Consider the following 21,724-nt stretch of genomic DNA (forward strand, 5'->3'; position numbering starts at 1 on the left):
CGTTCCGCGCGGCCGCGGTTTATTCCCGGTGACGGACGATGCCGGGGGTTATGATGCCGGAGATAAGGCCGGGGCTGCGTGCCGTGGATCTCATCCCTTATCGCAGCCCCTGCGTGTGCGCGGCAACGAGGAGGGGGAGTGCGGCGCGCGGGGCTGTCGGCGCGCGCCGCGGTTCAGGGGAGCGCTAACGGCCCTCCGCGGTCACGCTCCGCCGCCCGCCCGCTCCCTCCCGGTCGGCCGAAGCCGTCTCTCCTCTTCCGATCGCGGCGCCCCGTCCGTCTTTCCCTTATCTGCTCCCGCCGACAGCCGTAATCCTGCGCGCCGCCGGGCCCTGCCGTCGGTGACGGCGTTGTTGATGGGGTTGCCGGCTCAGCTGCAGGAGGAGACTGGGCAGGCTGCGGCGTGGGTGCCGGTGACAGCTGTTCCTGGATGGCGGCGACTCGCGCCGGGACCCGAAAGCTCGGCGAGCGGGGAGCCCTTAAAGGTCCCGGCGGAGAGGGGAAGAGATCGTCTGTATGCGCAGACGCTCCCACTTGTCTCTCCGTCTAGACGGGCCTTGTGACGCGCTGCTCCTCAGAGAGAGAGCGGGTCACAGGGACTCTCCCCCTGGACCGACAGAGTGAAGAGAGCGACGCTGGTTTACCAGTAAATCACCACTATGAGTGGATCCACAAGGATTTGGGTCCCCCTGCATGTGCTGCCAGATTTCACTGTCAGGTTTATTCTGAGAAAGAGAAAAAACAAAAGGGTAGGTTGCTTATGCCCCTCCCCTTTTTTCTATTTTTAAATCATCAGCCTTGTTTTGACTTTTAAAAAAGTGAAAAAGATACCATTTTAGTCGGCAGTTGTGGTCAATATCCTAAAAATAGCTGGAAGACTTGATTCTCAAGTGTTTTTCATCAACAGACAACCTGTTTTCCATCTTGTTTCCGTAGGTTATTTTTTTCGGTTGTGTGGTCCACGCACACCATATTTTCAGTTGTCAAGCGTAGCAGTAAAATGAAGTCCTATCATAACAGCACCATAAAAGTGATATTAAATATAAATTGGAATGAAGTGCATTAGTGTTCTAGCAGAAACGCGATGACCACTCTTAATCATTACCAAATTTAGTGCGAGTAAAATATGTGCTGGAACAAGGAGCAGGGTTGGATTCAGTGCTTCAGTATTGAACACCGGCCTGTGCAGTAATAGATTTGCTCATTTCTGTTCTGTTCCATGAAAACAGAGAAAGATTTTCAGAGGTTGCCAGGGGTTACCCGTGAGGAGTTCCGGTTTCCTTCCAAGTCTAATTTGTGTTTGTAACCGTATTTCACGGGGAGTTCAAAACACAAGGCCATTAAACCTCCCACAGTTTTGTTAATAGGATTAAGGCAGTTCCAGCATCACAATACTCGACCAGAAAAACGACAAAAAAAAAAACTCAACAAAAATAGATGGGCCTACAGTATGTCTGTAACGTGTAATGCCAAGGGCTAAGGTTATCTTTTTAGAAATAAACTCCTGCAACGCTGGCTCTGTTGAGCCACGGAGTCATGCTGCGTGGTGTTTTCACACGCTGGAGAGGTTCAGGGGAGACGCAAGGCTGGGGGAGGGAGGGAGGGGGGGAGCGGGGGGGGGGGGCTGCGTTGATTACAGTAATAGACGGTGTAGACACACGGGCTCTGCGTACGGCAGAAGGTCTGGAGGTGCGACGCCGATGCCGTCCAGCGGTACAGTCGCCAGATGCTGCAGCCGCCTCCAGGATAATGTATGCCGTTCCGTCTGCGCCACGCGTGCTCCACAGACCGGAGTTAGCAGGCTATTACGAAAGGTGCAGATGTGCTCCCACGATCCATTTATGCCTTTCAGTATGTCCAGTTGTTTCTGTCACGAATGATTATTCTGAGGACTGTTGAAACCTGCAGCTCCCCCACTGTGGGTGAACGGGAAAGGATGAAAGCATCGGGCTAGTTTTTTTTTTTTTTAAAAAAAAGGATTTTCAAACAGACCGAGATCAGACAATGTATTGTTCCGGTTCACCGTATACCACTGGGCCGGTTTTATAAATGACACGTCAGCAAGCTCGTTAGCGCCGCGCGCTTAATTATATGTGGCAGCGAATTAAAAATTCCAGTCTACTCGTGACATCAGTCGGCTGAAACATGAACTCGGGTATGTGCAGGCCTGCTGGGGGTTTCTCATTCTGTCTTTCAGAATCCACTTTGCTGTAAATCTCATGTGAAGATCTTGTCATTCTGAAAGTGTGGACATCAGCTGGATTCAACTACAATCAAGTCCTGACCTGTGTATGTGGTTCAGGCTCTCTAAATTGAAAAAAACGGATGAATTAACCTCAATGTGGCACATTTTAGCCCTTCTCTGTTTCGAACCCTCAACTGGCTGTGTTTCTGTTAGCACTGCTGTGCCGATTAATTATACCTCGTAGAGTGCATTTGCATTCACTGCCACTCTTTTGTTCTCTAGGTATGTACACGGTAATGCAGCATTCATTTAGATTGGTTCGAAATGTACTTTTTTTGGCATCAATTTAAGCGCTCCTTATTACCTTATTTATTTTAGCAAGTTCCACCTTATGTTCCACCTTTCTGAGCGGATTGGGGTTTTGAACGACACTGCTTCTGTAAAATGGCCCTCGCCGGGGCAAATTGCGATGTCACATGGCCGTGTTTGTTTCGGGCGACGTGCTCGAGCCTCTCCTCAGCCGATTAAGACGGGGGCATGCTAAGACTCTGCACGTGAAGGCGGCTCTGGCTTCGCAGCGCTTTGTGTTTTATAACACGGTGGAGCTGCTCCTGTGGCTGTCTCCAGCACACAGGCTCACTGAATTCAGCGGTTTATGAACTGAGGGTGGAGAACCGTCGATGGGCCACCAGAGAGGTGGGGGTGAGTGGAGGGATACAGAGCAGCACGGTATGCTCCTCCCACCTGCATTCCCACCAATCAGACTCGCGACTCCACTGGCTAGTGCGCATGCGTTTAACGATGTACAGACAGTACTATATGGAATACTGTCATTTTAAATAGCCTACATTTCAACATATAGACTACCTTTTTACAAATGGTCTGGTCACAGATAATGTATTTACTAATCAAGTGCAGCATAGACAAAAAAAAATTAAGAAAGCCTCCTCTAATTCATCCATTAGAATTAAGAAATTATGTGTTGCATATTGTATATATTTGCTGTTCACTGATGCCAGGCAGGAGCAGTGCAACCTTGCAACCTTTTTGTGACCCAGCCCCGTTCTGTGTTCACTACTATACACATCTGGTCCCTTGTAACCCCATGATCTCCTGAGAGTGGTTCATAGGCAGGCCTGTATGCATACCTGAGAGGTCCAGGCATTGCTGGAAAGAAGAACAGGGAGTGCAGAGGAGGCTGAATTTGAATCCTGTGACTCTTAAAGTGTAGTTTAGCAAGTTGTGCATTTCTTGGCTAGCTCCCACTAGTGGTTGGAAGATTCAGACATTTTTTTCCGACCTAGATTTTTTATACACGGTCGTTTTGTGTGAGATTTTATCCTTTTCTCTGATATAGTAAGAATGAAAGTTTTGTCAGCTGTTCATTGTGTGATTTAGGGACAATTTATAAGTTTTGTGAATACACTTTAGACATGGACCTTGTTTTTATTGGTCTGGCCTGTGTGGTTCAAAAGAAAATTGAGCAAGGATGTAATTGTAAAGAATGTAAAACTGTCAAGGAACAAAAATTCAACCCTTAGATCCCAACAACCCATATTAATCAAATTTAAAAGCATTTTACATGCATTCTAGTGTTCTATCTGGTGCTTAATGTGTTTTTGTGTTTGAACATTTTGGTCATGATACAGCATAACTGCCTGTTTGAATTCAAATAGAATAGGGCGAGGCATAGTTGGAGCCTGGTTAACGCGGTATATAAATAAATAAGCTGTATAGACATGCTGTATAAATAACATTTATTATCATTGTTATAATTATATTTGCAGTACACATTCCTATTATATGGCGCATTCTGCGTACTGTGATGATTTACAGATCTGCAATCTCAAATGCTGCTCGCAATAATGGGGCAAATTGCCAAAAAAGCAATATCATTGATACTTCGGCTAATGAGATACTCTAAGATGATACTGGCCATTAAGAGACACTGCCCATTAACCATAACCCGAGGACAGCCGGCCCTTCTTCCCCCTTCTTAAAGAGGCTGTTAACATGGCTACCTTTACATGTCAGCATAAAAGCAAAGGCAAGCAGACATTTCATTTTAATTTGACGTTTTTGTTTTCAAAATGAAGTGTTATGTATAAAAACATCACACATATATCAATATGTGTGTGTGTGTATATATATATATATATATATATACATATGTGTGTGTGGTGTGTGTGCATGTGTATGTACTGTTCTTCTATTGTCTTCCAGGCCAAAAGACATGCCTCCACCTCCATGGCGTCTTCCCCTACGTCTACGTCCCCTACGATGGCTACGGGCAGCCGCCGGACCGCTACCTCCACCAGGTGGCCTTCAGCATCGACAGGGCCCTCAATGTGTCCATGGGGAACCCCTCGTCCAGCGCGCAGCACGTCTTCAAGGTCGCACTGGTGTCGGGAATGTAAGTGCACGCATGTGCCTGTGGAGAGGCGTGCTCTCCAGATTCAGTTACTGTAGTGCAGTAGGGTAGTGTAGTCCTTGAACCTGAGTCTCTTGTGGTCTTGCAGGTTTTGCAGTGAAACAAAATGCAGTGTGTCTGTGTGTGTGTCTGTGTCTGTGTGTGTGTGTATATGTAATGTAACATGTTATGAATATGTAAAACTGCAGGAGGAATTTGGGACCAGCTTAATAACATGGGACCAGTTGAAAATAATGTGTTTAATGTTGGCAATTGTATTGTAGATTTAAATTAAAACCATAACTAGTAACTGCACGCCAGAATATTCACATGCTGCCTTGACCTTGCACAACAGCCTACAAACTTTTGAGCGTGTATGACCCTGATAATGGAGTAGTAATAGATTCTAGTTACAACTGTTACGTTGTATATTTACCCCCTGTCTGTGACCCCTGAACGTTATAAGCTTTGAATTCTGCTGCAGCGTCTGATGGCCTCACAGTTGAGTGCGCTCTCCGTGTTGCCTCTTAATGCAGTATGTGCCCCAGTGGGGCTCTCATGAGCAAAACACATAAAGAGGATTCGCGCAAGGCAGCACTTGACTCTCTGATGTTTTACCTGTGACCGTTTTAGCGGAAAATAATCATAGTCGTCTCTCGTCCGGGCTTTCGTTTTTCTCTTCCTTGGGCGAAGCGAAACGGCGCGGGGCGGCGATCGGTTACCGCTGGTTTAATGTGGAAAACGTTTGCCCGTCTTCCCCCGGACACGACTGGACACGAAGCCAAACAAAGCAGGAGGTCATTCCAGCGGCCTCCCTGCACTGGCTCGCAGGCAGATAGAACGGTGCCATTATGTAGAGCAAATGCGAAAAGGATCGCGAGAAGAGCAGGCTTCGTGCGGCGTTTTATTTATTTACGAAGTTCAGATGTGCGAACATTTCACACGGAATGTAAAAGCCGTGCGCTGTAAGTCCCTGCCGCCCCCTCCGCTGTAAGCAGAATAAGAGAATAAGGCGTTCTGCCTCCGAGCTTCGGAGCAAAGCAGACTGCTTCTCCTATAACGTCGATGGAGTCGACGCAACACAGTCTGGTCACGTACGTGACAGATAGTCTTTCCCCCCCCCCAGGCCCTTCTACGGATACCATGCGAAGGAGAAGCAGTTCATGAAGATCTATCTCTACAATCCTCAGGTGGTTAAAAGGTGAGCATCCCGTTCTTCCTTGCGCACACTTAAGTGTAAGAGCCGTGGTTGGGGCCGGAGATTTCTACAGGAAGAATCGGCCATCTTACATTCCTGTTCGTTTTCAGCCTGTGTTCACATTAATGGCTGTGCAAATGGCTCGACAGCGGAAATGTTCTGTGGTAGCTGTGCAGCTGTGCGTGGCCGTGATTGTTTCTCCTGTATGTAATTTTTTTCCCCCATGAGGCCTAGTGGCTGATTGTGATTGCAAGGCCCAAGAGCGGAAGTGTGGTGTAATAGGGCAAGTCGTTTGATGTTTGGGAACTGGGCCTTGTGACCTGAAGGTTGCAGGTTCATTTCCCATGGAGACCACAGCCATTGTGCCCTTGAGCAAGATGCTCGCTCTGAATTGCTTCGATAAAATATCTAGCTGTATAAATGGGTTTACCATATAAAAAATGAGGAAGCCGTGGATAAGAGTCGCTCTGGCTAGGAGCATTTGCTGAATGCCCGTAATGTAATGAATCTTGTGTACAGATTCAAGGTAACATGTTTTTTTTTCTTTTCTTTTTTGTCCGGAAGCCAGTGAGAGAAAGATAACAGGAAATTCTGACCATATCTTTCCATTCGTTCCGTGAACAATTCATTCCGTCAGTTATGCGACTCAATAATGGAACCGCGTCTTTTGCCAATGTCTATTCAGCGTTGTGAATTCCAGTAATGGCGACCGGTGAAAGTGCGCGCCCCCGGTTCTGCCTCTCAGGCCTGAATTACCGAGCTCTTAAATGTAACATCGACCTTGGGTTGGAGAACCTGCTTTCATCTTTTTAGTGCGCAGGCTTAACTGATGGGTCTCTCTGGTCCCAGGGTGTGCGAGCTGTTGCAAGGCGGGGCGGTCATGAACAAGAGCTACCAGCCCCACGAGGCCCACATCCCCTACCTGCTGCAGCTCTTCATCGACTACAACCTGTACGGCATGAACCTGGTCAACCTGGGCGCGGTCAAGTTCCGCAAGAGCCGGCGGAAAGGTAAGGTCGACCGGCCCGTCCGCTGGGTCGGGCAGGCAGGGCGGCTACTGCCTCTCGCCCTGCCAGTGAGCCGGGAAGTGAGGGGAGGTGTGCCGCTGGCTGTTATGTGTGTATTTGAGTTGGTCAAATGAGAGAAACCACCAGGAATGCTGCGGAGAACATTTTGAGGGTAATGTCACTGAACGTTTTCGAAAGGTGGTTTCGTTCCTGCGCAATGGAAAGCTGGAATTGTTCCGAGCTTTTTTTTTTTTCCAAGAGATTTTGGAGCTTTACAGTCGCTAGAAAGTATTAAGTCATTTTGAGTTTCGATGAGTGGAAAGTTATGCTGTTGTTGTTGTTTTTTATTTTTTTATTTCTAAGGTATCTGTATTCACAGACCGAATGTTTAATTGCCTCGGGTTGTCGGTATTCAAGATGGTAAAGGATTCACTTCAGCTCAGTGGGTCTTTGTGTACCCCCTTTTTTTTTTCTTTAGTATTTTTTTTCCCGCAGATATTTTTCCCCCCAGTTCCTCAGAAAGGCGTGTTGTAGCTGTAGGTTCGTTCCCGGGCCGCGGGGTCCTCGGGGCGGGTTCGAGACGGCGCAGACTCGTAGGCGCTAGCGGGCTGCCGCGGCTCCGCTCCGCTCCGCGGGTCTGCCAGCTGGTCCAGGCAGCCGGCGCGCTGGAATGCAGCTGGCACACGCGCCGGCCGCGGGCACGCACGCCAGCCGCGGGCACGCACGCCAGCCCGAGCGCAAGAACGGCTCCTGCGCCGCCGTGCGGAGGGGAATACCCTTCTGACCGAGACCCTCCCTCTCTCCCTCCCTCCCTCCCGACTTTGCCCCGTTTAGCCCCGGGGGGATTCCCAGCTCCCCCCCCCCCAGCAGTGGTTCGCATCCAGACCGTGGGGCGAATCCGTGAACCTGGAAATTGTGCCCCGCCCACCCGTGTAACGCTGTGGCAGCGTGCTTCGCTGAGTCACGGAGGGTTCCCCGTGTTTGATTCCGGTCCGGGGCTTCGTCTGCCGAGCGGTCCGCTCCACTGAGCGCATCGATGTGCGCTCTCCCTCTCTGGAGTCGCGCAGGTGTTTGTGCTGCCGTGCGGGAAACCTGGAAGTCCCGGGGCCTGGGACCGGTGGTTTATGTCCGTTTTGCCGGTCGCGGTTCTGCAAACTCGCGAATCCACGCCCCCCCCCACGCCGGCCCAAATTCCCTCCGCGCTTCGGCAGCAATCTGTCACCCATCCCCCCCCCCCCCCCCCGCTTCCCGCCAAGCCTCTCGTCGCGCGGCACGGTCCCCAGACAGGCCGTCTGTGTGTGTGTCCTAGTACTGTCAGCCGGGACGCCATGCCACGCCGCGGGCGGCTAGCGAGCCTGTAGCGCGGCGCGGTCCTGGCAGCGAGCGGCGGGTTCACCGCAGGACAATCCCACCGCTAGTCTGCGACGGCTCGCTCACTCGCCCCCCCCTCCCCCCGCCCCCTTTCCCTCTCCCTCGGGGGGGAAGAGGGACGAGGAGGCGGGTGGAGACAGAACGTCCGTCGGAGCCCCAGCTCCTTTCCCCGTCTGACGCGGCTCCTCCCTCCCCCGCTCCCTCCGTCTCTCCCTCCCTCCCTCCCCCCCCCCCCTCCGTTGGTAGGCCAGGTCAAGGGGAGGATAATCGCTCTTTCAGATCCCACGCGTTCGCTGGAAACCGGAGAGCGCTCTGGACGGCTTCCAGCGCGCCGCACAAACGGAGAGCGAGGGCAGGCGGGCTCTCCTGGTACCGGCCGCCAACGCCGCCGGTTCGCGCCACGCCACCCCCCCCCCCCCCCCTCGCTGCCCTAACAAGGGACCTGCATCCCCCCTACCGTTTCAACCTCACCGAGCAAAATAACTTCTCTCCCCACACTCCCCCAGTCACAGCACACAGAAACGTAGCGGACTTTAGCTTTTTAAGCTACACCTCGTACGCGGCTAATTTTCGGTTTCCACGAGATTCAGCGGGCCGCGGCACCTGCTTTTCACAACACAAATGTGTACGCGGGATTGGCTGTTCCGGAGCCATCGAAGAGATCAGAGGAGCTCCGTGGAGTAGCGTAATTGGCGGCAGAACAAATAAGAGCAGGTAATCTTCCACTCTGAGCCTTTCTCGACGGGAGCAGGAAGGTGGTCGGGGTTTTTTTTTTTTTTCTCTTCACTCTGGTTTCTGGTAGCCAGGGCCTGTTTCTTTTCTTTTCTTTTCTTTTCTTCACGGCCAGAGCGTATGAATGGAGCGAGAACCGAGCGTCGGTCGTTTGATCTTCGCCGGGGCCCCAAATCGCCCTCGGCCCTGCCGAAACGGGGGACAGGTATCTGCCCCCCCCCCCCCCTTCCCCCGGGGGAGTTCCTCCGGACGGCCCGGCGGGGTGCCGCGGGGCATGAAAAGGGTTAATGAATCGGCAGGAAATCTGGTCTCCAGATTAGCGGCTTCTTAAAACTTTTCATGCGCGGCTCCCCCCCCCCCCACCCCAAAGGGCAGATTTTTTTTTTTTTTTTAAGCGGTGAATTCACCTTCACTTTGTCTGAGGGAAAAAGAGAAGGGATTGGGGTTTCTCCACCCCGCCCTGCAAAGAAATCAAATAGCCGGGCGAGCAGCCGCCTATAATGGAGCGTTCGGTACGCCTAGCGCCATTCTCCTCTCCGTTCCTTTCTCTGTGGATGTTCCGGATGTCAGCGGAGGCTTTAAACTCTTTGTGTCTGCTCGGTAATAACTGGAGGAATCTGAATCGGCGTGAGATTCGATGAAGGGGGAAAAACGTCCATGAACCCAGGGAACGAGTTCTGCGGCCTAGTTTCTCAAGTTCAAAACGTAGCCGTGTCAAACTGGAATGCTGATTCTTTTTAATGCTCTTTTTTTTTGCTTTGTTTTAGCTGCGGATGTGTTGAGGTTGTTTGACTTCACAGGTACTCTGGCTTCAGAATGTGAGGCACAGTACGTTTGCGGTCCAGAGGAAAACCGAAAATTGCTTGAAAATGTGCGGTAACGATTAACCTGCGGAGAAAATGGTTTTTGTGCATGTAGTAAGAAGGCCGTTCATTCGTTCCCCTCTCAGTGGGAGAAGCGCTCTGTGACGTTCCCTTGACAACCACCTGTCCCTTTACCCTTTTCTCTTGAAAACAAAAAAAAAAAGCTTTCAAAGGTAGCATTGAGCAGTATTTCTGTCCCAGAGCAAGTGTATGTAGGCTGGAGTGTCTTGGTCCCTGCGTGGTGACCTGTTATTGTGCCTCTTGTCAGAAGGCTGTTTGTTCTGCCCTCATTTGACAGAAGCGTTCTGTGACATCACTTCTGATGCCACCTGTCCCCTTAACCGCTTTCCTTTGTGCGTGGAAGCGGCAGCTCTGCTCTTGTATGGCGTGCCCCTCCCTGGGGGCGGGGCGAGGCAGGGCAGGGCGGGAGGGGGGCCTGCGGGCACCGCCCCCAGGCTCGTCCCTGACGTCCGTCTGTCTCTGCAGAGGAGGCCCCGCCCTCGGACCAGGACGGACAGGGGGCCGGCTCCAGACGGGGCAGCGGTGTGTGGAAGAGCCCGGGCACTTCCAGGCTGGTGGACACCTCGCTGGGGGGGAACACCTCGCTGGGGGGCACTTTTGTGCGCTGGGAGGAGGACGCCATCCCCTGGTGAGTGGGACCCACCCTCACTGGAGTTCCATCAGTGTCATTGTGTGCGTGCGTGAGTGAGCATGCGTGTGTGTGTGTGTGTTAAACTGAGAGAGTGGGAGGGAAAGAGTAGTCTGAAACTTCTCCCTTTTCTTGTGTGTGAGGGACTAACGTTCTTCATGTGTGTGTGTGTGTGTATATGTGTGTGTTTGTCTGTCTGTGTGTGCGTGCATGCGCGTGCGGGTGTGTCTGTGTTTCTGTCTGTGCGTGTGCTTGTGTGTGTGCGTGTATGCGCGTGCGTGTGTGTGCGGGTGTGTCTGTGTTTCTGTCTGTGCGTGTGCTTGTGTGTGTGCGTGTATGCGCGTGCGTGTGTGTGCGGGTGTGTCTGTGTTTCTGTCTGTGTGTGCATGTGTGTGTGTCTGCTTGTGTGTGTGCGTGTGCTTGTGTGTGTGCGTGCGCGTGTCCCCCGCAGCTCATTGGTCCTGGAGGACGTGGAGAGGCAGAGCACCTGTGAGCTGGAAGCGGACGCCGTGGCCGCAGACATCCTCAACCGTCTGGAGATCGAGAGTAAGCCCGTCTCCTCCGGGGGGGGTGCCGCCGAAATCTCCGAAACCGGGAGATACTGAGCCACCGACGGGACGGCCCGTCTCTGCCAACAGCCGGGGGAGATAGCGATCGCGGTCTTAGGACGGGGGGAAAAGGGAGATTTGGGTCAGTTTGCCGCTAAGGCGGAGGCGGGAAGAGGAGCTGATTCGGGCAGGCAGCGGGAGGCGGAAGGTTCCGGTCTCTCCCTCCTGATCTGGCGGTGCGGGAGGGACCCGAGGGGGCTTTTTCAGATCAAAGCGTCTCCTTGCGCGTTCCCCCTCCTTCAGCCGCCCCCGCACTCCCGCTCGCCAGAACCGCTTCAGACCGCCCTGCTCGGCCGAAAACAAACACCCCCGCTGCCCTCCCGCTCCCCCCCCCCCTCCCGAGACCTCCCCCTCCGCTCCGGGAGGGGGGGGGGAGAGGAAGGGTGGGAAACCGAGGAGGACTGCTGTCATTAATAAAACAACTTTTGTTATTTACATTTGAGGTACTTCAGGAAGTGCTGAATGTGCGAGGTCCGTCTAATATGCCGGTCCTTAATTAATATAAGCAAATGGATACGTTCGTGATGTTGTTGCTGAGATTTAATTGACACTTGGTCGCGGTTTACCCTTTGGCAGGTTTTATCAGTTGCGTGTCGTGCGAGTAAACCGGTGGAATTGAAAAAATGTACGGTATGTTACCGGTTGCGGTGGGAGGACCGAATCAGGACATCGAGTACCGCCGTGACATTAATGCGCATACACTTAACTGAAGGGGTGTGTGGCGTAGCCTCGGCATTGTTTACGAAGCGCTGTCTTCAGTGACTTTTTATAGCTTCGTCATATAGGGCAATTCTGCCGGTTTTAAACGAATTTGACAAATTGGGAGGCTGAGATGCACAGCTTGCGTGTTGGGTTGTGTTTTCTATTAGCTATGCATGGGTCCAGGGCAGCTGGCCGAGATCTCGCACATTAGTGGAAGGGGAGGGATTTACCAGATGTGCTTTTTTCCCCTCCAAGTCCCAGAAAAACTGAGACTCATTATTGTAGGGGGCCAAACTAATCAGGAAGAGATTCACTAAATCAGTGTGTTGGATGCTGTTGAGGTGAGAAGTAGAAAAGTGTGTTTTGGGATTTGGAAGTTATGACCTCTCTGTGCAGTGTGTTGGATAATGCAGTGCATTGGGGATCTGTGGAGGTGCTCAGTGCGCAAATTAATATGGTGTTTCGGGTTGTATAGAGATGCACTATGGTGCATGCATGTATGGCAGTATTTAGGGCTCTGAATCTCAAGTCATGGTCTTTGAGGGCTGAGGACTACTGGTTTTCCACCTTCACTTTACCTGGATGTCAGGTGTGTGAAGACAGCAGCACTAATTATTCAGTTAATTACCTGGGAAGAAAGAAAATCAGGGCCAAATTTGGATTGCGAGGGCCAGATTTCAGTATCCATGATGTAGGGGTTAATACAGTGTCTCTGGAAATTAGCATTGGAAACTATGTACGCAGTGTGTGTGAGGAGTAACCGTGTGTGTGTGTGTGTGTGCCTGTGCGTGCGTGTGTGTGTCCCCTCTCCACAGGTCAGATCGGGAGGAACCCCGGTTTGCAGGCCATCTGGGAGGACGAGAAGCAGCGGCGTCGGGACAAGAGCGAATCATCGCAGATCGAGCCTCCGGAATCCCAGGGTGAGCCGCACGGGTCCGGGAACCTCCCCGCGTCCCGGGCCGTCATCGTCGGTTACTGTGCACGGGTTCACCCGGTTCAGCCCTGTCAACACTGCAGCAGTCTGCTCGTAGCTGCGCAAAGCCAGAGTACCTTCATTTTTTATTTTTTTTTATTTTTTTCTTACTCAGAATTGACTTCCAACCAATTCATTTTCTGTCATTATTTATTCTTTGGTTACCATGGCAGCAACCCGTATGCAGTCCTTTCATGCTCTGGTCTTTTGACTGTAGGGTTTCACCTTGATCATACTTCTCTACAGGACCTTGACATTCTGTTGCAGTTCAGGTATTTTTTAAATATAAAATCAAAATGCTGGGTTTTTTTAATTTTTAAATGTTGGTCGTAATTCTCTCAGAAAAGACTGTGTGATCCAGCTGCAGGCACATTCTTACCATTTCAAGAATCAGAAATGTTTTTTTTTGTTTGTGTCTATTACTTTAACACATTAGATCAGTTTTAGTTCACTTTACTTGGTTTAGCAGTACTGTTCTGGCTTCCGTGTTGATGTGCTGTTACCGGTTGTCACGTGCGCAGCTATCTATGGAATGTAAACTCACCGCTTTTGAAACATATTTGAGATATTTTTGGCGTGCTTGGTTTTGGCACACATTGTGAAATTGTATGATTTTAACAGTTCTTTTCTTAAATGAAAAAATGTGTTCTCTGAGTAAAATCTTGTTGTATTGTAAGGACAAAAATTTAGCTGTTTTCGCATGTCCACATAATATTTCCCGAGCCCAGGCACAGAATACTTATTGAGGTTGTTGCAGATTACGTGGCAGGAAGTGTTAAAGCTTTTGTCCATTTTTTCCCTTTGGAAGCAAGTGCTTAAGAGTGCTGTCAATTCTGTCAGGTCTCCCTCAATACATGCAATATCAGTGAATGGTACGGCTTGTCCATATTCATGTTTATATGAGAACGCGAGCGACATAGGGCTTTGTGTCAGGGATTTGCATTGATGGAGTAGCTGTCTGCAGCAGCTAATGTGTACTCAGTCGTCAAAGTGTAATGAAATTTGTGCTGCTTCTCATTCCAGATCGTGGGTTTGTCGCCTCTGCGGAAAGCGAGAAGGTCTTCATGAAGAGGTTCAAAGAAATTCTGAAAGAAAATGAATTCTCCTTGTAAGTACAGCGCTTACCTTCTCGAGGCATTTTTGGAGGAGAAAACCGCATTGGTGGCAGATTGGTTGTGTGACTGGTTTAGGTATTCAACACTTTAAGTAATGCCTAGTGTTTTTTGATTCGTTATTGATTTTTCCTGAAACTTGATCAATGGACATCTGGACAAATATGCGAGTAGATGGATGAACAGCATCGACTTCACTGATGTGGCATCACGACAGCAGTTCTGAGGGAACCAGACTTGCACTTAGTCTCACACACTTCCACGCTAACTGGCTAGGTCATTAGCTAGCTAGCCCTGCAGCTGTGTGTGTTTGCCGGATGTAAGATGCATAGGTGTGTTTTTGGCAGCAGTGATTTGAAACGGACTACGTGGATGGTTTCGGTGACGAAACAGCGCTTTCTCTCAAGTCCGTGAATCATTTAGGCCAGCAGGCAGTCCCGTCAGAGAGGGCCTTCGACGGTAAATGTGAGAGAACGTCGGCTGTGCTGAAAAAATGTTTTTTCCTCTGTTTGTGAATCGCGTAGGCTGTGTTCATAGAAACGCAACATCTGGGACTGAATCTCCCACCCTCCCCCACCCCCGCCCTCCCCCGCCCTTGCTTGGCTATCAAACGCATTTCCGCGTGCTGCGAATTCTCACGCCTTTTAAGCCGATCGACGGGACGTGTCCCGCGCGGCGCTTCCCGGTGCGTCTCGTCCGCGGGCCGTCGAGTCACCGGCGGGGTGGCGGCGGCGGCGGCGGAGGTATCTCAGATCTCCACGTCCTCCTCCACTTTTTTTTTTCCCCCTCAAAACTCCCTCCCCCCCTCAGCCGAGCACAAAGAATTTCCTGCTGTAAATACAGTACAGTTGGCTCGACGTGTCGGTTACATGAACCCCAGATGGGCTCTGCTCACAAAGGCTGCCGCTAGAGAAGGGGGCGGGGGGAGGGGCCCAGCCCACGGAGCAAAATTAAACAGATCCCTCATAGGCTGAGCTGAATGCGTGCGGCTTGGCGGACGACAGACCCGATCCCATGCGACGTTGCGGCGTTGTACCCTGCGGCTACTCTTTTCCTCTCTGGCGGCAGCGCTGCAGTTTTTTTATTTTTTATGTGGGTGTACCCCGGGACGGTGGTGCCGGCGAAGAGTGGGGGAGTAAAATGTGTTCATCGCGGCGGGATCTCCTGACACCTGCTGGGCTCCCCCCCGCCTCGAGCCACCAAAGTCATTAGCGGCACGACTAATTAAGACGGAAAGAAATGGGCACCCGCAGCCCCCTCCCGCCCACCCTCTCTGGAGCCGCTCGCTGAAAATACAGCCCCCTCAAACTGGAGAAACAGAAGGGGCGGGGGGGGATTGTTGATTCAGATACTGCCGAAGCAGATTTTCTGTTCTAAAATGTCTGTTGCCGACAGTGGGGCTGGTTTGCGTGGATTCTCCTCGATCCGAGTCAAAGAGCGAAGGCGTGGTGAAAGGGTTAGGGGGCATTTCCCCCCAGGGGCCCGTAGCTGCGCCCGTCGAGTATTTGGGGAGCCGTTTGGCTTCGGAGGAGTGAGCGTCGGCAGGTAGGCTGAGCGGCGGAGCGACAGAGCACAGCGAGAGCGAGCGCGGGAGACGCGGAGAGAGCAGCGTGGAGCCAGGAGGCATCTGGAGCTGGCCCAGGGTCTGTTGGCCGCCTGCCAGCTTTCCATTCATCCCTCCAACACACACTGTAACCATTTCCCCTTATTAAGAGAGAAAGGGATGCTAATAAAGCGCGACTGCGTGAAAGTGCAGTCCCAGGGCCGATCCCATTCCGGCCCTAACCCCCCGCACCTCCCCCCCGCACCTCCGCCCGATTCAGGTGATAACCTCCGCAATTAGGCTGTGACAGCAGTGCTTCGCTCTTAATTGTTTTTGTCTCCGCGCGTGTCTAGGACTCAGTCGGGGTCTGTGGGCGAAGGAGACGAGTCGGAGATGTTTCCTGTCGAACTCTCGCTCCATCCCGACGTCCTGACTCCCGAGGCCTTGCACTGTACTCCCGCCAACCTGGTGGAGGTCCACAAGGACACGCAGCCAGGTGGGCACGTCTCATCCGTCTCACTGCGATGGGATGGCGGTCATTTTTGACGTTCTGTCTTTCTCACAGCACACGATGATTCCTTTTCACTGCCTTGCATGGTTTTAATATCTCTTTGTTGAGCTTTTAATATCGGTTTTAAATGTGCAATGCCTCATGATCTGTACTCTCAGAATCTACCCAGTCAGCCTGTTAAATCACTATGTGAACATGGTGAATTGGAGTGGTGTGTGGACCTGATTAATGCAGTACCCCTTGTAGAGTGTGATGGTAACCAAAATCTTTTCTCTCCATCCTGTTTACCCCCATGTAGACACCAAGAGGCACAGTGGTAAGGACTCTGAGGTTGCAATTGTTGATGAGGAAGCTATCCTGAGCCTGTTGGAGACAAGCCAGACTTTCCTTCCTTTGACCCAGAGAATCGTCCAGTCCCCCATTCTAGGTATAGTGCGTCACAAACATTCTGGAGGTTAATATGTAACACCAAGGCACCTGTTATCTACCTATTTACTTCTGTGGTTTATTGTAGTCTTCAGTTGTAAGAGAATCAAGAGCATGTGGCAATACTTTGAGAGAGATGACTAAATCCATGGATGTTTAAATATTTAATGACAATGTCAGTCTGGGGTTTGTGTGTCACAGATACTAGCCAGGACCGAGCTATGGTTGACCTGCTGGTTGGGCTAGAGGATGACGGCTACCCGGCTGACCTGCCCAGGAAGTCTTCTCAGCTGCAAATGTCAGGGAGCATAGACTGTCATTACAACAGTGACGAGGAGGAGGCGGGGCTTGAGAGAGAGGATACCGAGCTTAGTCTGATGATGTCACAGAGATGGGACAGTGACATCCCCGGACACTCATCTCGACAAAGGTATTCTATGGCTCCTTCAAGAGTGTCTGTCTCATGTAAACTTTCTCCCAATTTGCAATACCTAATCACAGTTTATAGCCAGCTCCATTACTGCAGAGTCCTCCATTAATTCAGTACACCACAGACACAGCATGCGCTTGCTGTAAAACTGTGCAGCTTAGCCAGTGCTTCTGATTGCTCTATGGTCTACATCACCCTTTCACCAGATAACTGCAATTCTTACGCTATTGGTGCAAGCAACCACAGATGCTCTGATGACCAGAGGGCACCGTGAGGCTGGGATTCCTTGCCAACTGACACCCTCCCTGCCAGTGCTATGGCCAAAATTGTTTTTCTCCATGGGACTACCACCCACAATTAGCACTGGCTTTACGATCTGGTCAGGATTCATTTATAGACTGTGGTTAGATTCAATTGAATAATATCCTGATACATACAGTCAAAGAAATACAGGCAAAGATTTTAATCAGTTTAATAAGTGCTTGTGCTTTGTGTGAATTGTTTCTTCAGATTTTAAACAACCTTGTCGATATCCTCTGCAGGCTCTCCATGAAGGACATGAATGATAGCTCTAGTGAGGACCAGCAGGACTCTTCAGATGAAGAGATGGACTGGAGCAGCAATAACTCTCTTTTTGCCAACCTGTCCATCCCTCAGCTAGATGGAGCTGCGGACGAAAACAGTGGTGGGTTCTACTGTGGTCAGCTATTATGAACTACTAAAGGCATTCGTCTTTCACTGAAGGTTTCAGTGCCAGCACATTGATTAATGACAGAAATAAATATTTTTGTCTTTGTTTTTTCCCCTCAATAGATTCAACACTGACTGACAAAGGCTCCAGAACTCACTCGTCGCTTACAGCCACCGACAAGATCCTGGGGAAAAGGAACCCATTCCCAAGTGAAACTGTCCATTTGGAGCCCCCGTCCTCTGCCAAAATCCTGCTGGAGTGCAAGCACCCCGAGCACAGACAGACCCTCTCCTTGGACAAGGAGGAACCGACAGACATGCACTTCCTCTCCAAAGGCAGCATAAGCCAAGAGAGCAAGGCTGGGTCAGCTGGGCTCAAGATGAACAAGGAGACTCCCTACATCCAGCCCGTTAAACACCCTATTCCCTGCAGCATCACAAATAAGACTGACATTTCCCTAATGGGTGCTGACAAAATGGACGTGCACCCCCTCTACACTTACGAAAAGAAAGCAGTCTCCCTTAACAAGCCTGACCCTGATGGCTTGCCCTTCGGAAATGGGAAAATTACCCAGAGCAGGAAGAAGTACAGCAGTATTAAAAATGTAGAAAAAAATCGTCTATCCATTTTACAAAATCACCGGAGTTTTTCACTCTGCTACTCGGAGCTGAGAAACTGTCCTAGTAAGGCGGAACTGGAGCTGTCACAGAAAGAGGGAAAAAGCCCTCTGCAGAGAAACCTCAATTCAGCACCGAGCCCCATGGAGGAAGATGACCCCATGGCCCCTCAGGAAGGTGAAACGGGAAGGAACAGTGAAGAAGGAGACATGGGCGAGCTCAAAATCAGGTACGAGGACTACCAGGAAAACAAGACGGAGAGGACAATAGTTGCTCAGCAGGAGGCGCACTATAAGTTTTTCCCCAGTGTTATCCTTTCAAATTGCCTCAACCGGCCTGCCAAAAAGTGCATGGGCAATAAGCCTGCAGATGGTAGCAGTAAGCTTGAGCAGGAAAAACGGAGATCAAGGCTGAAACTGGGCAAAAGAAGGGTCAGTGCAGCCAGCCAAAAGTCGAAGGTGGCTGCTGAGGAGAGCACGGGCTCTGTGAGCCAAGACGGAGAAGCCTTCACGTCCTTAAAGCCCGTCTGCGACAACAGTGAGGAAAAGGAGAAGCCAGAGATGGGGCCTTCTGAACCAATTCCAGATATCCCCGGTCCTTGTACTTCCGTTGTTCCATCTGTTGAAGAAAGACTCATAGCCCCCATTGATCCCCCTTCTAAGGTGGGACACTCAAAACCCTCTGGGCCACCAGGCAGCAAGTACACACTAAGGGCAAAGCGCAAGATGAGTTACGACAGTGAAGATGGCGAGGCTTCAGGGCTCTCTCTCCACACTAAGCCTGCCCTCACCCTGAGGGACAACTATTTGCTGAGTGGTCACGAGTACAAGTATCAAAAACGACGAAAGATGTCAAAAAAGGAGCCCCCTATTATCATTAAGTACATCATCATCAATAGGTTCAAAGGGCAGAAGAACATGTTGGTGAAGATGGCCAAGGTAAGTGCAGATGAACAGCGGGTGACACTGACACCAGGTAGGCTAGAGCTTTACAAAAAACTTGCTCCGCTAAAGGACTTTTGGCCCAAGGTACCGGAGTCAAATGCTGTCAAATATCCATTAGTTGAGCCAAAGGCAAAGAAGCATCCAAAGCGTAAAGCTAAGGTTAACTCCACATCCAAGAAAACAATCAGCAGCCCTCCCAAAGCCACAGGTGGGCACGGATTTAGAATAAAGAGGACTAAAGGCAGTAAGAAGCCGTTAACTTTGCCCACTCTGCCCCTTCCAACGCCGAGTTACAATGAACACACTGATGATTATACTTCTGAGTACACTGATGTGATGGTTCAGCTTGGTTATCTGTCTGACAGAGCTCCCAGCCCCACATGTTCAACACCACCTCGCTGTTGGTCTCCCAGTGATCCCCAAATGGACGCAGTCTCTGCTGATCAGTTGATAAACCCATTAAATGATCCATGTCTTAGCTCCGCATTACAGGAAACTAGCACAGAGTCATTAGGCAAAGGGGTTCGCAACAGAAGTCGCACAAGCAAATCCAGAAAGGTGACGCAGACAAGCCCTAAAAGGAGGAGGGGCAAGGCTGCAAATATGAATTTAGAAGAACAGTCTGTCACGAAGGAGAGCATGAAAAGAAAGACTAGTTGTGGGGCACAAAGAAAGAAAAGTAAAGATTCAGATACTACGCAGGAATCAAGCCTGGGTGATGCACAGTCAACCCCTAAAACGACCAGGAAACCACGCAAGAAGAAACAGCAGACCCAAGGGGCCAAAAATCCAGTCCCAAATCCAGGGGTTGAGAGCACCCAGCCCCTATTTCCCAAGGAAGACCTGCCTCCAACTGGAGAGTCTTCATCCGGAGACCTCCCTCCCTTTCAGCAGCCAGTGTCTGACAAAGAACGCAAAGATGATACTGACTCCAAGGGTGTCACTAGTTCTGTAAGTCAGCCCTTGCCATTTGATATTGAGCCAAAGCCAGAGACCTGTAAGACTTCCATCTCTGAAATGAGCCCAAGTCCCTGTGATACCCTTGGTGTCAAAAGGCAGCCTGACCTGCTTCAAGATGGTGACATAGGCAGTACCCATGACCCAACACCAGCTTGTAGTTCTCCGGGAACGTCAAAGCCATCGGATGCTGGGAAATCACAAAGCACTTGTTCATCGCCGGTTATAAAAAGCATTGGCTTCCCATGTTCTGTCATCACGTACAGTAGGTCCAGCTCAAATGTCACGGTGCAGAGTCCAAATCTTGGTTCACAACAGGGGCCTGGTTCAATGATGAAGAATGAGCCTGAGACCTCATTCCAGATTCCTTCGAGCACTGAGGAAAGCCAGAATTTCCCACAGCCCTCCGAGGGCAAGTCAACAGCAAAGACCAAACGTCGTCAATCAAAAAAGAAGGAAAAAGAAGATATAACACCGTTGCCGTGCGTGTCACTTAAGGCAAAGCCCTTGCCAAAACCCAAGTCAGGAGAGACACAGGGAACTGACAAAGATTGTGCACCTCAACCAGCCCCCAGGAATGGGGAGAGACTGCTGCTCCCTGAGACTCCATCTGGGCTTGCTGTCCTTAAAGAACTTCTACAGAAAAGGCAGCAGAAGGTTTCCGAGGGAGCAGGCGCATCTGAGGCTTCACTTATTTCAGCTGATCCAACTAACAGTGCTCCAAGCATAGCAGTCAAGTCCACAAAAGCCAAAAGAGCCCCCTCCTCTAACCCACGTAAGCCCAGGGTCCCTAAGGTGCAAGCCCCAAAGGAGAAAAAGCCTAGAAGTAGGAAAGGAAAAAATTGCACGCCAGAGGAACCAATAAAGTCAGAACCTCCCCTGTCAGATGATAGCCCAGTGTTCCTTTCCGACCCCGGTTTTGACAGTTGCTACTCTATCGAAGACAGCTTGTCCCCAGAGCTCCCTCACAACTACAACTTTGACATCAATACTGTAGGCCAAACAGAATTCTGTGGTCTCTACTCAGGCAGCCAGTTTGTGTTGGCTGACAAGAACTTGCCCCAGAAATTTCTCAGCGATATAATCCAGGAACCTGTCCCAGCGCTTGCTCGAGGATTTGAGAGCATGCCTGAGAGGGTTCCATGTATAGCAGAAGAGCCAGGTGGACCAGACTGGCACAGAATGGGTCCCCTCAGTCCTGAACTTTTTGACAAATCGGCAGAAACCAGAGAGGGACTCCCAACTCACCTGTCGGCATCTTTACTGGATTCGGACAGTGGTCAAGAGCTTGCTGCTGCCAGGATTATGAGGAGCAGGGATTGGGGGTCTTCCTTGAGCAAAGGTCATGGTCTTAGCCACTTTCAAGGTTTTCACTGTGAGAGAAGAGACCTACTATTCTCTTTTGATCCCTTCCTTCCGCTACCATTGAACTCTGCATCCTTCTCAGATATCCTTGGTTCTCATTGTGTGGATCTAATGGAAGGGAATGATGCATTAACAACGACAACACCCAGCAGTTCGCCTAGGTCAGTCAGCTCATTGTCACAAGTTAAGATGGGCAGTCAGTCTCAGAGAGGTGCCGGGGGTGCCCATATCCTGAAGCCCCTCATGTCGCCCCCCAGCCGGGATGAAATCCTCACCACACTCCTGGACCTGGATCTCTCAGAAACTACCTATCAGGAGCCCTTCTGTAGTAATCCTGCTGACGCTCCAGGAAAACCCAGGTATGTCTAATTAATCAGAAATATTAAATTAATTTGCATGACTGTAAAACACATGCTTAATATTAGATATTT

The 21,724-nt window shown here is 50.6% G+C and overlaps 1 protein-coding gene across 1 annotated transcript in view; it reads left to right on the forward strand.

Annotated features, from left to right (window-relative positions):
* Positions 1–21,724, forward strand: part of rev3l (REV3 like, DNA directed polymerase zeta catalytic subunit) — a 60,664-nt gene that overhangs the window by 22,102 nt on the left and 16,838 nt on the right. The window contains exons 2-13 of the mRNA XM_064340001.1: positions 4,408–4,597; positions 5,721–5,795; positions 6,642–6,802; positions 10,252–10,414; positions 10,866–10,960; positions 12,540–12,644; positions 13,721–13,805; positions 15,706–15,848; positions 16,162–16,290; positions 16,491–16,719; positions 17,262–17,404; positions 17,533–21,652. Coding sequence (XP_064196071.1) covers positions 4,408–4,597; positions 5,721–5,795; positions 6,642–6,802; positions 10,252–10,414; positions 10,866–10,960; positions 12,540–12,644; positions 13,721–13,805; positions 15,706–15,848; positions 16,162–16,290; positions 16,491–16,719; positions 17,262–17,404; positions 17,533–21,652 — 5,638 coding nt within the window. The remainder of the gene's footprint in view (positions 1–4,407; positions 4,598–5,720; positions 5,796–6,641; positions 6,803–10,251; positions 10,415–10,865; positions 10,961–12,539; positions 12,645–13,720; positions 13,806–15,705; positions 15,849–16,161; positions 16,291–16,490; positions 16,720–17,261; positions 17,405–17,532; positions 21,653–21,724) is intronic.

The sequence above is a fragment of the Anguilla rostrata genome, chromosome 6 (assembly GCF_018555375.3).
Source record: "Anguilla rostrata isolate EN2019 chromosome 6, ASM1855537v3, whole genome shotgun sequence".
Lineage (NCBI taxonomy): Eukaryota > Metazoa > Chordata > Actinopteri > Anguilliformes > Anguillidae > Anguilla > Anguilla rostrata.